Source organism: Ambystoma mexicanum, chromosome 6p (assembly GCF_040938575.1).
Source record: "Ambystoma mexicanum isolate Mex_15411 chromosome 6p, UKY_AmexF1_1, whole genome shotgun sequence".
NCBI classification, from domain to species: Eukaryota; Metazoa; Chordata; class Amphibia; order Caudata; family Ambystomatidae; genus Ambystoma; species Ambystoma mexicanum.
The window spans coordinates 1,174,595,410-1,174,611,923 of NC_090935.1; the positions used below are offsets into that span (position 1 = coordinate 1,174,595,410).

The following is a 16,514-nucleotide window of genomic DNA, read 5'->3' on the forward strand; positions in this document are numbered from 1 at the left end:
ATTGTGTTCTTGAGTGATTCAACAAACACATTCTAGTACTTTAGAAGTACTTATAAAGTTTAACAAATTAGTATCCATGAAAGAAATGAATTTATTCCAGAGACAAATGGCAATAAATCCAGTACACTGCATTTCAGTCAGCAGACCATTCTCAGTGACAAAAATCTGCAATTATCGAGCATTGAGCGAATATAACTTTGCAGACATTAATGAATATCTTAATAGTTGTGAATACCAGGCAGATTTTGGTCCCTGAGGATGGTCTGCTGTTCATGTTAGAGGAGGATATCTGGCAGGTCTCCTTCATGGTGGGCCCAGGCCAGGGAGCTGAGGTAGGTTGGTGCTCCACAATGGACTTGGCCTAGGACAGACCTGAGGGTGGGGCCTTGGTTTGGGGGATTGGGGCACATGTCAGTAGGGGCACTGGGAGGAGGGAGACTTGCAGGCGCTGCCTGTGGTTGGGCCAGAGGTCAGTGGGGGTACTGGGAGGTGGGCTGGCTTGCCAGTGCTGCCTGCGGTTGAGGCATAGGTTAGTAGGGATACTTGGAGGGGAGCAGACTTGAGGCTGCTGCCTTTTGTTGAGGGTTGTGGCCCAGATCAGTGGGTTAACTGGGAGGAGGGCAGACTTGTGGATGTTGCCTGAGGTTGGGGCAGATGTCAGTTGAGGGTTCCGAGAGGAGGGTGTACTTATGGGTGCTGCCTGTGGTTGGCGGCAGAGATCAGTAATGGGTACTGGGAGGAGGGCGGACTTGCAGGTGCTGCCTGGATTTGGGACAGAGGTCAGTGGGGGTATTGGGAGGAGTTTGGATTTGTGGGTGCTGCCTTGCATTGTGGCAGATGTCAGTGGGGATACTCGGAGGAGGTCAGACTTGCGGGTGGTGACTTGGGTTAGGGCAGAGTTCAGTGGGGTACTGGGCGGAGGGGTGACTTGTGGGTGCTGCCTGGGGTTGGGGCAAAGTTCAGTGGAGGTCCTGGGAGGAGGGCAGAAGTGCGGGTGGTGCCTGGGGTTGGGGCACATGGCAGTAGGGCTACTGAGAGTAGGGCAGTCTTGTGGGTGCTCCCTTGGGTTGGGGCACACGTCAGTAGGAGTAATGGAAGGAGGCCAGACTTACAGGTGCTGCTTTTGTCTATAAGGATGAAGTACAGTTTTTCAGGGTTCACGGGTGCTGCTCTGGTTTAGCTGGATGAGGTGCAGTTTTGCTGGGGTATGCAAGTGATGCTTTGGTTTCAGGGAATGAGGCGCAGTTTCGCTGAGGTGCACAGGGGTCGCTTTGGTTAGGGGGAAGAGGCACACTTTCTCTTGGGTTTGAGGGTGCTTCCTTGGTTTAGGAGGACAAGCGCACTTTCGCTGGGGTTCACTGGTGCTGCTTTGGTGTATGGGGACGAGGCACAGTTTCGGTGGGATTTGAGGGAGCTGCTTTGATTTAGGATGTTGGGGTACAGTTTTTTAGGGTTACTGGGACAAGGACTTGTGAGTCGCAGGAGAGGAGTGGATGGAATGATGATTGTTTGGAGGTAATCCGTGATTACTCTTTTATATGGGTCAGGCACAAAGGTTTTGTGACAGCACACATTTTTGTTTGCCAACAAAGAAGTTAGTGCAAAACTAGCACTTTTTTGGTAAATGACCCCGTTAGTTTCATCCAGAGAGATGGGGTGAAAATCAAATAGCGATCTGGTCTTCCGGTTGTGAATTGGATTGGTCAATGAGCAATGTTGTTGTGGTTTTTTTTTAACTGAATATCAGCATAGGAAGGAGTTAATTTTGGATCTAATTCTCAAGATCTTGGGCCTCATTACGACCCAGGCGCTAATGGGTTAACGGCGCCGTAAAAGGCTGCGGCACCGTTAACCTATTAGCGCCTAATTATGAGGTCCCTTTGCGGGACCCGACCTTAACGGCTGGTGTAGACCAGCCGTTAAAGTAGGGACCCGCAAAGGGACCTTGGTGCTAATTACGGTGTCACAATTTGCGGCACCGTACTTAGCACCTTCCCCATTCCCATTGAGCCCTATGGGGCAAAAATGGGAATGGGGAAGGGCCATGGAGGAAGGGGCAATTACCACCCGCCAACCTTGTAATGGGGTGGTAATTCCCCCTTTTTCCATGGCAGAGTCGGTAACTTACCGGCATGGACCATGGTGCTAAAAGCACCATGGTCTTCCGTCAGGGTCGTAATAAGGCCCCTTGTCTCTGAAAAAACTTTGCACCTTATTGCACCAGAATGAGGATGAAGGTACTAGAGGTGAATTAGATAAGGGATTTATTACGCTATTTAGGATTTAAAAAACGTCCTTTCAGGAATGAGTGGTTGTGTCTATTTGTCCTTCATAATACTGTTTCTTAGCTTCCAAAATAGAATGTTTATAGAGGATGCAGGATTTTTTAATTCCCCACTCATGTCTTGGAGGGATGAATTCTCCATATGCGTTCCAGACACTGAGGCAAGTTCTAGAGACAATCCAGTTCAGCTGTGAACCATGTGATAAGCCTGGTCTTTGATAGTGATTTTAACGGTGTAACAGAATGAATTATCTTAGTAACAGTGGCGGTGTAAATAGATGCTAAATCCTTAGCATTAGTAATTTCATCTGATCTACTCTCTCTGTTTTTGAACAGAGGGTCAAGAGTTGCAGTGTTCAGTTTCTGCTTTTTGCGATAAGTAATGGTGGTTAATGTCAGCATCAGAGACTGAGTTGGTTGTGGGGAGGGAAGGCTGAAAAGAACTGCTCCGTGGTCAGACCAGTTAGTGGGTAGTACATATGGAGTAATTGGCTTAATATTCCATGTGATGATCAAGTCAAGGGGGCAAGCTTTTTATGGGTCGGGAAGTACTGATGAAGAGAAAGTCCATGTCCATTAGCCAGGAGAGAATTTGTTGAAGTCTAAATTAAAGTCTGCAAGTATTATCAGAGGGAGAGAAGGCTTTATAACAGATTAAATTAGTTTAATAAAATAGTGCCAACGCCTGAGTCACAATGTAGGGGCTGGTAGATAATAGGAATCTGCAGTGTTAAAGAGGTTGAGTCCTTAGTGCTTAGTAGGAATTGAAAATACAGCCTAACAGTATACATTCAAAACAGCTCAAGACTTCCCAAAACACCTTGGACTGGGTTACTTTACAGGACGAAACAAGAGAACAATTACTACTTTCAATAAAAAAATATAATCAGGTTTTTCCTTTGTGTGGCCTGCTTACAATATGTTTACTCAAGTGGGGAGGCGGGCGTCTCAGCATAAATTAGTTTGAGTACCATTATTCTAAATTAATCCCCATCCAACAGTGCTTGTTGCTTCCGCATGGTGAAAGGGATGCCTGTGGTTGTCGGCACTGCAGAATCACAAAGAAAAGGAAAGTCGGGCACAGCAAACAGAATGTGTACCCATCTCTTCACATGAGCTATGTGAGAATTGCACAAAAAGGCATGGCCACAATCAAGGGATAATAGGAGGGGAGGCTCAATAGAACCCTGACTCAGGAGCAATTTTGTAGACTGCCTGGAAACTGACCCACCTAGCCCAAGTCCACTTTAATACCTGACTGCGGATTTGACATACCTTGATAAACTAACATTTTGTGATTACGTTTTGCCAACAATATGCTCTCTTTTCTTTTATTGAAATAACATAATGTGAGAATGCATTCACTGACTTCGAGGTAAGGTTAAAATACATTTGATGTAGGTGCAAAAATAGCATATCTGTTATATCAATACATATTGTTTAAACATAACACAAAAGCATATTGACAGGTCATGCCAGCAATTCACATTCATCTTTGGTGTTTTCATTGGATTATTGTTGCTTTGTCTATATTTTTTTCTTTCTGAAGCCCAACAATGAGCTTCTGATATACAAATGTTGGTAGGGTTAAACTTGCATTCCTTTTTAACCAAGTTATTAAGTTTGTTTTTTAGCTAGAAAAAAGGAAAAATCCTCTATACAATTGAACTAACCTGTTTATCCCCACCTTTTCAGGATGGGCGCCTTTTATGCCCCAGGGCTGATTGGCTTGAACATAATACGCCTGATAACTTCAATGTACTTCCAGGTCTGGGCCGTTATGAGCAGCAATGTGCCCCATGAGCGTGTGTTCAAAGCATCAAAATCCAACAACTTTTATATGGGACTTTTACTGCTTGTCCTTTTCATGAGCCTGCTGCCCGTGGCCTACACCATAATGTCACTGCCGCCTTCCTTTGACTGTGGACCCTTCAGGTACAGTGCATTGATAACATTAGTGATGACATGAATGTGAATGTTTAAAGGGTGGAGGCCCTTGTATGAGGGGCACATGGTTTATTGAGCTATTAGGTTGTGACAAATACCTGCTAGTAAGCGCATAGTATATGATATGAGAGGTTATTTATAATGCGCTTAATACCCAGAGGTTTCTAAGCGCGGATGCGGGGATCGAACCTGTGTTTCTTCGTGCCATCTTGCTTCCAAGGCGAGCACGTTGCTGCTGAGCTATCCTCCTGAGACTAATTACTTGATGTTTCATTATGCCTTTGTTTCCTTTCTCTCCTGAAACTTTAGAGCATGAAAGAAGTCTGTCTTCACTTGCAAAGGATTATGCAGCTGATATTTCTTTCCACAACTTTTGCTTTGCATTCGTTCTTCTGTTTCTTGTTTCATTTAGTATTAGTATAGCAAGAAACCAGTATTAAATGAACATTACAACTCACCAATATATCAACAGGTGATCACATAAGCACATTGATGATAACCTATTCTTTTCAGCAACCAAGACATTAACAAAATATAACTAAAATGTATATGTTACAAAGCTAAATATCTCAAATCTATCTGGAAAATGCAAAGGCCAATGAGAAATATAACAAGGATGGGGACAAGCCGCTTCAGTAGCTTACTTTACCATGTGGGCACCAAGGAAAACAGTCTATAAAACCAGTCATTCTCAACCACCTTGTTAGTTTCTTGTATCATGGCAGTATGTAAGGAATGTAAGGAGTTTATAGCTGCCATGAGGCTCCCATTTGTGTTGTTGTTTGAAGGCACTAGGGTGCATCAAGTAGACCCTATTTTCCCACATACTGCTCCTTCCATAGCTGTTAGGAAGTTGAGGATGTAGTGATTCTGCAGGGTGGTCAAACAGAAAGCCCTAAGATCCTCCCTGGTGGTATTCAGCCCTTGCTCTGTACTAATTGCCAACCTCAAAAGGTGTTACCTGGTAATTTTCAGCCATTTTGCATTGGCTGCCGTCTGCAACCCTGGCACAAGAAGAGATGAAAAGAATACTGCAGTATTGCTGAGTAAGTCCAGTGGTATTTCCTCCAAACTATCAGCTGATATCTTGGAATTTTTTTCCCTTTTTCTTCTCTGCAAGTCCATAGATCTAGATCGTCGTGGCCACTGGTTTGCATAGTTCAGGTTCTCGGGAATGGAATGTTTAGCTATTGACAAAAGATGGCTTTGAGGAATGATCAAAGCAGACAAATGCGGTGGTAGCAGGGTTCAGCTGCCGGCCAATTTGTCAGGAGATGGGTGTTATCCAGGGTGCCACACACCCAGTAGTAGATCATCAATGCTGCTGTCCCTCCTCTTAGGCCAAGAATTTGCATGATGCATTTTCAGTTTCCATGCTGCCCTACGTGCACTGTGCTACGTGATCTGAAACTTAAGGAAGATTGTGTGAGCTTCAGCATTTTAACTGGTGGCTTGTTTTCATCAATATAGGTCAGCTTCTCGACAGAGTTTCCCCAAAGAACCAGACATGTTCGGTTGATGCACTCAACCACATCCAGGCCCAATCCTACCAGTTGTTATGCACTACATGCTACCAGCTGTTCCACCAACTTATTTTGATATAAAACAGCCCCTTCTTCATGTAGCTGTGGCCTTCTCCTACACCATGGGATGCATCCCCTGTTGCATTCTCACAAGTTACTTCATGCTGTGTTGTGAATGACTTTTCTCCCGTCCTAAATCCCTCAGTGTCATAATGTAATATTACATGTTTTGTTTCTGCATTGTCTGACATCTTTTGAGCTGAATGTAATCGTCCTTATAGATATCATATCCCTCTTCAACCCATTTCAAGTGAGACCCGTGACACTGAAACAAAACCTTCACTTTGCATAGAGACAAGTGAACTAAACAATGTGCTGTCAGTGGCTATATCTCTTGCAGTACAAAGAGCTTTGGTGTACCTGCTGCATGTGTAATGATCAAGCACGTGTTGCTCTTCTCATTCAAACTCTCTCTTCCCAATATTTTCATGTGGTTATAACATGTTGTCCTTCTCTGTGTGATAGTCATCTCCATCACTGCCCAAAATAATTTCCTTGTTAAAAACACTTCTAAGTCTGTCACTGATAAACTAATATCCCCTGATACATCAGTGATATTTATACTATGCTTTCTTAACATCAATTTAAACTCTAACAAAAGGAAAGTAAAAATGAAAGCAAAACCAATACACAATATATACATCAAAACTCTTTAAGCAAGATAAGCAAGGATAGTCTCTTTGTCCATGGAGATGAAACCAAGATACAAATGTCATAGTCAGCAGGCCCATACTTCCCTTCTGTCTACAACCTCTCTTTGTGCTCCTGCCGAGGACGGTTCCCTTCTCTTTCTTGAAGGCAGAGATGTGAATCTATGGTCGCTGACCCACCACCTTGATTGCTGTCAACGTAGTGTAGACCACCGCAAACAGGCCAAGGAAGTGGGGCTGACTCCAGCGCCTGGAGACGTTTATATTCAGGACTCTGTCCCCAGGTTAGATTGTGGGCAGTTGAAACAGTGGTGCTTCTTCCTGTGGTGTTGGGGTGTCTGTTGTTGGCACAGAAAGCTAGATTTGCCAGGGGGCCACCTGCAGAGATATTACCTTAGAACATTGGTTAAGGCCCTAAGGTACCCCTGAAACTCTTCCCCCAATATCTTAGAAGAACCTTGAGGATCAGAAGCAGTGCATGGAGGCAAGAGTGAAGAATGCAACCACCTGCCTGTTATGCTCTTGTGCAGGGTCAGATGGTGATCAGAAGCAGGCTTATTCCTGAATGTGAATAAGGTCAATGGGAGACAACGCAGCCAACTCTTGCAAAATGTTTCACACAGCTTTGCAAGGTGCTCTTTTAGTAAGTTGTTGAGGTAATTTCTTTAAAGTGGATATTGAAAGAATATGTCCCATTGGATTATCTCTACAGTGCCACCTTCAATGTGAGTATGGACAGCACACCTCTTAGGTAAGTTGACGAAACTGGATGCTACCATACACTGATTGCTCAATGTACTATCCACAAACAATTTTAGTTTAGAATACAGACCTATACACACTAACATCAGTGCTGATGCCCTCTCTTTGAGTCCTCATGCTAAACTGGATGAGACAGCTGGATGTAAATCGTGGAAGGAGGTGTCTTTAGCAGATGTCAGAGTGATCTGTCAGGCTGCAAGTCAGCAGAGACCAGACAGAGCCAGGGGCATGGAATGCTTGGGATCCTCAGCTGAGGTGGTAGCCTTCATCTTCTGCAACATCACCAATCTGGAGGCATCTGAGCCACCACATATGACCCGAGATGAAATCCACATATCACAGCTAGCAGGTCCTGGCATTGCTCTGATCCTGAAAGCCAAGACCACGGGATCAGATGTGTCCAAAGACTTCTCTCATGACCCTGAGCAAGCTGAGATGCTGAACGAGTGGAAGACGCTTGTGTAGAAGGGTGTAATCCAGTACAAGGAGAGCAATGCTGGAGACCGGCTACTATAACACCCAGTGTTACCACAGAGATTCCATTGAGCTGTATTCTATGCACTCCATGACCAGCATGAATATCTTGGCAGTGATAGAACCTTTGAGTTAGTCCGCTCAAGGCTTTTCTGACCCAGACTAGCGGCAGATGTCGAGTATCAATGCCAGCACTGTTCCAGGTGTTTCACCAGGAAGAGAGTGGCTCATCCTTCAGCCTATCGTCAGCATCTGAAGTGTTCTGGGCCCATGGGCTTTGTCTGTATTCTCAAGTTACAGATGGACAGGTGAGGTGTGCAGAATTTCCTGGTGGTGACAGACCACTTCAATTGATATGCACAGATGTTTCCCAATAAAGATTAGTGTACTACCACCGTTGCCCATGTGTGCTGTGGGAGAAATATTTTGTGGGATGGACAGGATTCATTCCAACCAGGGAGCACATTTTGAATTGAGATGCTCATCAATTCAGATGCTGGGGCTGGTTGGCATCAAGAAGACGCACACAACTCCAGATCACCCTCACAGGGATGCCCAAGTGGAAAGGTTTAATCAAACCCTCTTGGCAATGTTGGGCGCACTGAGGCCAGAAGAGAAGAACAGATGGAGTCAGCATGTGGCCACCCTGACCCACACTTACAACTGTACAAAGAACAATGCCACTGGTATTACACCATACTTCTTGATGTTTGGAAGGGTTGCCTGGCTGCCTGTAGACCTGTGTTTTGGGTTGTCATCATAGGAACAGGCACAGAGAATTAAACCAGCTATGTTAAACAGCTCAACCATCATCAGGAGCAAGCACATCAGCTCGAAAGAAGGTAAGAGAAGATGCAACAAGTTAGGTGACAAGTGGGAGTCTCAGCCATTCATCATTTAGCATCAGCTAGGAGAGCTCTCTATCGACTGTAATAGGAGAGCCAGTCAAGGAACATCAATACCTTGCACCAGAATACCATCTTTTCCCAGTTGTGGATGAGGTTGAGCTGACACCGGAAGGGATTGCAGAAGAATTGGCCATGGGGATGATAACAAGAGAGCAGCATTGTCATGCTGAAAGGCACAAAGAAGATCCTTTGAAGGCTCATTCCTCTGAAGCTTCTCAATCTACCAAGTCAATGAGACCAGAAGAAGGCCAACCAGGAGCTAGTGTAGACGCTGATGCAGAGGGTGATCAGTGTGATGCCTACAAAGACCATGGGTTAGATCAGATACTGTTGTGGGTCCCTACGCCCACAGATTGAGATACCACTTCTAGGGAAGTTGAACCCCAAGCAGAGAGTTTTCCTTAAGAGTCTTTTGCCGATCCTGTTCCAATTGCCCCTACTACGGTGGATGTGGTAGAGGAACCTTTACCCATTCCTCTATTGGAAGATGGGGTTCTCGACTTGGTGCAGAGTACTCTGCTGAGTCTGGGAGAGAAACTAGATGAGGTCCTGGCTGCTCTCCATCGTACGCGGGGGGACGCTAGATGAGGCCCCAGCTGCTCTCCATCATGCCACTCTCAGCCTTTAACCACTCGTACCACACTCTCAGTCCTCTGAAGCTTCTCAAGTTACCAATTCAATGAGACCAGAAGATGTTCAGCTGGAAATCAGTGAAGAAATCTGATGCAGAGGGCGATCATTTTGGCACCTACCAAGACCATGGTTTAGATCACACACTAGTGTGGGTCCCTGCACCCTTTGAGGGGTCCGAAAAGAGAGATGGACGCAAAGTCGACATTTTCTCAACATTTGCCATGTTTATTAACTATAAAAGGGGTTGAGATAAAGGTCTAAATGTCCCTATTCTACCAAGATTGTCCATACCTAGCAAACTTAAACTAAGGAAAGTCGACCTTGTGTCCAAAATATATATTTTTTTTAAATATGTTTTTATTAAGTTTCTATTGGCACAGTGTTATACCTTACAAGGTTCAAACTTCAAACTTCATTCAAAGTAAACAAAGAAATCCCCCCCCCCCAACCTGCATAACTCAGTCTGTGTATGTTTTATGTCGGAGATCTTTTCCTAGTTCACGTGAATAAGTCCAATAGTCTTATGTTGTGTGGGCACCATTGTTCTTTATATTCTTTTTCCCAGTCCTCTCGGAATTTCCCATGATCTCCTTGGATGTTATACGTTATTAGTTCTAGAACCAGGTGTGACCAGACCCTTCGTGTCCAATCAACGACCAGTGGTGGGGATTCGTGTTTCCAGTTCCTTGCAATTTCCAACCATGCACCTATTAGGAGGCCCATAAAGCTTCTTTTCTGCGGGGTAGTTAGCGTTTTGTCTTTTGGATCCCAAAAGCCCCCTAGCCATATTTCCTCTCCCAGGTGTTCTGTTCCCTGGAACATTCCACTCATTTGATTCTTTATCTCTCCCCAGTATGGTCTTATCCTCGGGCAGTCCCACCAGATATGTTTCCAATCTCCCAGCCCGCCACACTTTCTCCAACAGATATTCGGGAAGGTAGCATACATTTTGTTCAGTTTCTCCGGTGTATAGTGCCATTGCACCATCATCTTCACCCACATTTCTCTCGTTTGAATGGCTCTTGTCAGTTTTGGCATCAAGCCCCACAAGTATTCCCACCTTTCTTTGGAGAGTGCGTAGCCCAGGGTTTTCTCCCATTTCTTCATGTAAAGACATGTGGTAGGTTCCTTCTGTGCATCAATAAATTTGTAAGTGTTGGAAACAAATTTTCAGGATCCAGAGTGCGTCATGATGTAGTTCTCAAAGTGGGTCAGGTCCCTGTCAATGCTTCCTTTATTCGGGGAGTGTTAAGCCAATGATGTATCTGATCATATTTATATCTGTCTTTTGGTGTCAGATTCAAGAGAGTTTTGCAATCCTCGAAGGATCTGATCTGTTGATTCTGTTGCATATCTCCCACCATCTTGCACCCCCCTTCCTCCCACTTGCGAAAAGCTCTCCTGTCCATTCCCGGGGGGAATTCGGGGTTTACGAATATTGGCATGAACGGGGCGGGATCCTTGGTCAAGGTTTCGTTTGTCGTGGCGGCGTCCCATACCCCCAGTGCCGTTTTCATTATTTCGCTAATGTGGGTGTTTGCATGTCGGAATCTTTTATTGATCCATAGCATGTGCCTGGGGGATGTTGTCGCTACCGCCCGATCCTGCCTCTCCCAGATTTTCTCCCCCTGTTCCGATATCCAATCCCCCATGACCCACAGCTGGGCCGCTTTGTAGTATTTTTTGAAGTGTGGCATGGCACATCCCCCCTCCTTCCTATGAGCTGTCAATTCCGCATCCGAAATTCTTGGGGTCTTGTTCTGCCAGACATATTTGGAAGTCGCTTTCCTAAGTGCTTTGAAGAAGGCCTGTGGGGGCTTTATCGGGAGGGCCTGAAACATATACATTAGTTTGGGGAGGATTGTCATTTTCACTGCCGTGATTCTCCCCCACCAGGAAATCGCTAACGGGTTCCTTTTTAGCAGGTCATTTTTAACTTTTTCTAGGATTTGCGGGTAATTGTGGGAATACAATTTGTCTATGTGGTCTGTGAGGGTGATTCCTAGATATCTGACGCCCGAGGTGGCGATTTTCAGTTGGCAGTCTGTGGCCACTGAGTCAATTTTTTCTCTATTCCCCGCCAGAATCAACACCTCCGATTTTTGCCTGTTTATTTTCAGCTCTGAAATCTCTCCAAATCATTCTATGGTTTCCATTAAGTGTGGGAGGGACTTCTCTGGGTCTCCTAGGGCCACCAACATATCGTCCGCATTGGCCACCGTTTTGTGGGTCATCCCCGCCATCTCTATCCCCTCCACCTCTGCCAAATCCCTAATTTTTGCCAAGAGAGGTTCCAAGTATATAGCGTATAGGAGGGGGGAGAGCGGGCACCCTTGCTTCGTCCCTCTTCCTAGGTACACTATGTCCGATAGCCCTCCATTCACCGCTATTCTTATGGACGGGGAGTTGTAGTTGGCCCTGACCTTATCTATAAACCCCTTGCCCATTCCCATCTTTTGCAGAACCCGAAAAAGGTAACACCACTCTACTCGATCAAACGCCTTTTCGGCATCTAGGGCTACCAGTGCTGCAGGGGTTTGTTTGATGCCTATCTTTTCTACTAGGTGTAGGACCCTTCTGATGTTATCGTGTGTCTGGCGGTTTGGAACAAATCCTGACTGGCCTTGGTGGATTAATCTGGGAAGTACTCGGGCCAGTCTGGTCGCTAAGATCTTCGTGTACAGTTTGGCATCCAGGTTGATTAAAGCTATAGGGCGGTAGGAGGTAGGGAGTTGCTCTTCTTTTCCCTTTATATGAAAGACCAGCACTTTTGCCTCGTTCATGGATTGTGTCAGATCCCCCTTCTCCCCAAATTTATTGTACAGGGATGTGAGTATCGGGGCGAGGATATCCCTATATGTCTTGTAGTATATGGCGGTGTACCCGTCCGGGCCCAGGGCTTTGTTTTTCGGGAGGGATGTATTGCTGCATGTACTTCTTCTATGGTGATGTCCCTATCCAAGGCCTGTCTATCCTTCCTATTTCTTCCGTCTGTGTTCTAAGTTTGCCTGATTCTTCTTTTATTGCTCGTATTGTCTGAGCCTGCTGTTTCCCCCTCAGCTGTCTTGCCAGGAGTCTGTCTGCTTTGTTTGCCTTTACATAGTGCCAGTGTTTTGTGCCCTTTCTGCTTTTTTCGTTCTGAGTGTTTCCAATTGCCCCTAAACCTGTCTCATCGTGCGCATGAGTTTTCTGGTGGGCGTCTGAATCATTTCTGTTTGTATCGCCCTAATTTTCTCTTCTAATTTTTTTTCCCACTGGCGGTGCGTCTTCTCTTTCTGTGTTTTAAGCGCTATGAGATGTCCCCTAATGACCGCCTTGTGGGCGCCCCATAAAGTATCCATATTTGTTCCGGGGAGATTGTTAATGGCCCAGTATTCTATGATGTGTTCTCTTAGCGCCTGGCTCATCACCGGGTCTCTAATGATGTCCTCTGGGAGGCGCCAGTTCCATAAGCGGTGGCCATGTTTGCCAGATAACATCTGCCCACAGCGGACCGTGGTCAGAGAGTGTGATCGGTTCCATCTCGATCTGTTTTACCCTGCCCAGGAGCCCCGCTGATACCCACAGGTAATATATTCTCGAAGCAGTATTATGTACGTGTGAATAATAGGAGAAGGTTTTCTGTTGGGGGTTGCCATTCCTCCATGCATCTGTCAGCCCTAGGTTCATGAATTTCTGCTTTAAGTTTTTGGATGGGGTGCCTTGATCACGTTGTCTGGGTCCAGATCTGTCTAGGGAGGGGTCCCATGCCATGTTTAAGCCCCCCCCCAGTATGATGTCCCCAACCACTTGCTGTTCTATTCTATTCAGGGAATCCCTCAGAAAACCCTCCTGACCCATGTTGGGAGCGTATACTGTGGCCAAGGTGAGGTGCCTGCCTTCAATTGTTAATGTTATTATTAGGCAACTTCCCTGTTTGTCTCTCCAGGACGAGTTTACCTGTGCATGTAGGGAATCTTTGAGCGCTGTCAGTACCCCTGCTTTTTTATCCTGTGCATTCGCCTGATATATTTGATTGAAGCCCTTGAGCCGCACCTTTTGCTTATCCCGCTGTGTAATGTGTGTTTCCTGAAGCATTACGATATTATATGCACCTTGCCTGATGGAATGTTCCACTTTTTTACGCTTAATGGGGTAATTGAGGCCTCTGACGTTATGTGTCAAGATCTTTATTCCCATTGGTATTTATGGGCTATCTGGCATGTCCTATGATCCTTTCTCCCTTTTTCTGTTTTTGTGTTATGCTCGGTTTGTCCCCTGTCCCCAACGCCCACCCCCCCAAAACTTGCGCTATCCCCAACTGGCGCCTTTCCCTCTTCCCTCCCCCAACAACCCTGAGGATGGCATGATTTCCTATTAACGCTCAGGCGTGTCGCCTTGTGCTTCATACCCTCTAACACTCTCAGGGACAACTTTGAAGGGGTTCCTAAACCCTTCCACATGACTTCTGTGCCCCTGGGTCTTACTCCCCTCTCCTCCCGGCACCTGTTATATCGGACTCGCTTTTCCTGCAGTCATCTTATTGGCTCCTTGCGCACCACCTTGTCAAGCTTCTGGCTCCTCATTCCTGCCCTCAGTCGGTCTTCATTTCCTTTTGCTGGGGCGCCCCACCCTTTTGTTTATCGTTTTCCATTCCCCCCTGCTCTTCCTCGCGTATGGGACCGTGCCGCTTGCTTGTGGGGAGACATTGTCCTCCTCCTGTAGATTTAATATGGTCAAACCTTTCTCTTTTGTGGTTATCCTTTTTTGCGCGCCGTCGCAGGTGAATAGGAGTCCAAATGGAAATGTCCACTTGTATTTAATTTGACGTGTAGTGAGTTCTTTTGTAATTTGGGCCATGTCCCTTCTTTTCTAGAGCGTTGATAGTGCAATGTCCTGATAGAAATGTACCTCCTCTCCATTTATTCGGATATGGTCCATTGCCCTGGCCTTCCGAAGGATTTGCTCCTTCTGTGCATATCTCGTGAGGGCCACCAGGACATCCCTCGGGCGGTTACCTTGGGTCATCGTTCTCCGTGGGCCCACCCTGTGTATTCGATCTATCGGAATTTCTTCTTCCTCCTGCAGGTCGAGGATGTCTAGGAAGACTTCTTGCACGGCTGATTTAAGATCTTTATCCTCAACCGACTCCAGCATGTTTTTGATCCTGATGTTGGACCTTCGCGATCGATTTTCTAAATGTTCACGTTGGATCTCTAGATTATGCGTCTGACGGGCCAGATGTTCCTGCAGTTCTGCCATTTGTTGTGTTTCTTCCTTGATGTTCTGTACTACTTTCTCTAGGGTATTCGTTCTTTCACCCAGTCCGTAGACTTCTGTTCTTAGTTCCTTCAGCGCTGATTTAAATGTGTTCTTCATGGCGTCTAGATGCGAGTTCATAGAGTCCATAAATTGCAGCTGGAACTCCCCGAACCACGATTTTAGATCTTCCTTCGTGGCCATCTCGGCGTGGTGTTGGGTGTCCTGACCCACGTTTAAGCTATCATGCTACAACATTTGGTGCTGTGGGCTTAGAAAAGTCAAGATGGCGGAAAACCCACATGTGCGCCGAAATCCAGGAAAGCTGCGCAGTTTGTGCGCCCACCAAAATGGTTGCCTCACTTGCCACCCACCAGTCCGAGAATGAAAGGCCGGGTTGCCATGAGGGAAATGGGTTGCCAAAGGAAAAACAGTAGCACCGGTTAGCTTCAAAGCGCTTTAAAACCACCATTGGACTACCCGCACAGTAGTCTGAAACCATTGGGAATGGCAATGCTGATTGCCAAATGCAACTTAGAATTGTGGGGAATTCATTTGTTAAATCCCAAAAATGGGTGCAGTACCAGTACTCACCACTATCCAAAAGCCGGCGTTTTAAAACCACCCTGTGTTTCTCTGAAGGCAGGCTCAAAATGCCTATTTTCAAACATTACAATATGTGCAAAATATTCACTGAACACCAGCAGACATTTGGCAGAATGGAGTTTTGTGTGCCTACAAAATCTGGGAAATGAAGAGCCCAGAACAATGCTTATAACAAAACTGGCTGAGCTATGGAGTCAGCAGTTTAAGTTGCACTGGATTTAAAGACACTAAAATCGAAAATGTTTAGATTAAATGAGTGACCTATGTTTGGTGTCACATGCCTTTGTAACTGTTGAAATGTCATAGTTTTGCACTTAGAATCAGCATTCTAGCTGCATGTGTAAAATTGCAAGTTAATTTAAAAAGCAACAAAAAACATGACAGTTAGCTGAAAGTCTGGCTTAAGGAACTTGATTTTGCTTGACAACTATCCCCATCAGGAGTGAAACTTGAGTCACAGCTGTGTTCCCAGGACTATCTGCCTTTTTGCTGGCCACACTAAGAATATACCATCTATCTGATAATTGAATTACCTGTGCTCTGCAGGAGAGTGAACAATGCAACTCCCTTCACCCAGGCAGAGGGTTTATTGAGAGGATCATAAATGGCTTCCTCTTGAACAATGAGCCTTTCAGGACCCAAGCAAATCTTATATTGCAGGGGTCGTAAAAGTGGCTTACTCTTGGCAGAAACTGGGAGGGGGAGAAACTGGAGACAGAAGCTGGCTTGGCAGAACTGGATAAACCAGTATTTCTACCTTGTGCTGAGAGGAAACCACACCCCTTTGGAGCCAGAACATAACTTTAAAAAGATGGATCATTCATAGAGCGGACATGTGAAAATTTTATAAATGATACCATAATTCTTGTGATTTTTCTGCCCACAGTTTAAGAGGTTTTTAGAACCGGTGGTATGTTCAGGGGGGTGTCAGCGGAAAAGTGGATATTACTCTAAATGTATGCATGTTAAAAATCTGAAACTTCATCAGTTAATGTCCATACTCCCTGCGCACATGTATGTAAAGTTGGGTCAATGTCAGAAATTGAAAAATCAGTTAAAAAGTCAATTATGTGCCATTTCTGAATGCAAGCTCTTAGAAACAACAGATTTGGACAGAGACATGGCTAAATTCAGCCACACCATTTATATGTAATTTCAAGCAACTGTGTAACTGTGAAATATGTCTTTTGTTATCAAATATAGAATGTGTGCAATCTGACAGAGGAGTGTCCTATCTGCATACCATAAAATGACATCACTCTGACACAACTTAGCTTCGCCAATCAAGTGAGGAATGGAAATTTGACCAATGACAAGTGAGAGGGGCAAGTTTAGTTATGACCAACATACCCACCCACTCTCAAAACACATAAAAGCAGACAGACAGGACAGATAGGGACCTTCAATTCCATTTGCTGCAACGCGCTCT

General features: G+C 45.4%; 1 protein-coding gene across 1 annotated transcript in view; it reads left to right on the top strand.

The window, feature by feature from the left end:
- Nucleotides 1-16,514, top strand: part of LOC138510283 (transmembrane channel-like protein 2-A) — a 614,464-nt gene that overhangs the window by 442,705 nt on the left and 155,245 nt on the right. Inside the window, exon 14 of the mRNA XM_069625813.1 lies at nucleotides 3,980-4,219. Within this exon, the coding sequence (XP_069481914.1) occupies nucleotides 3,980-4,219 (240 nt within the window). The remainder of the gene's footprint in view (nucleotides 1-3,979; nucleotides 4,220-16,514) is intronic.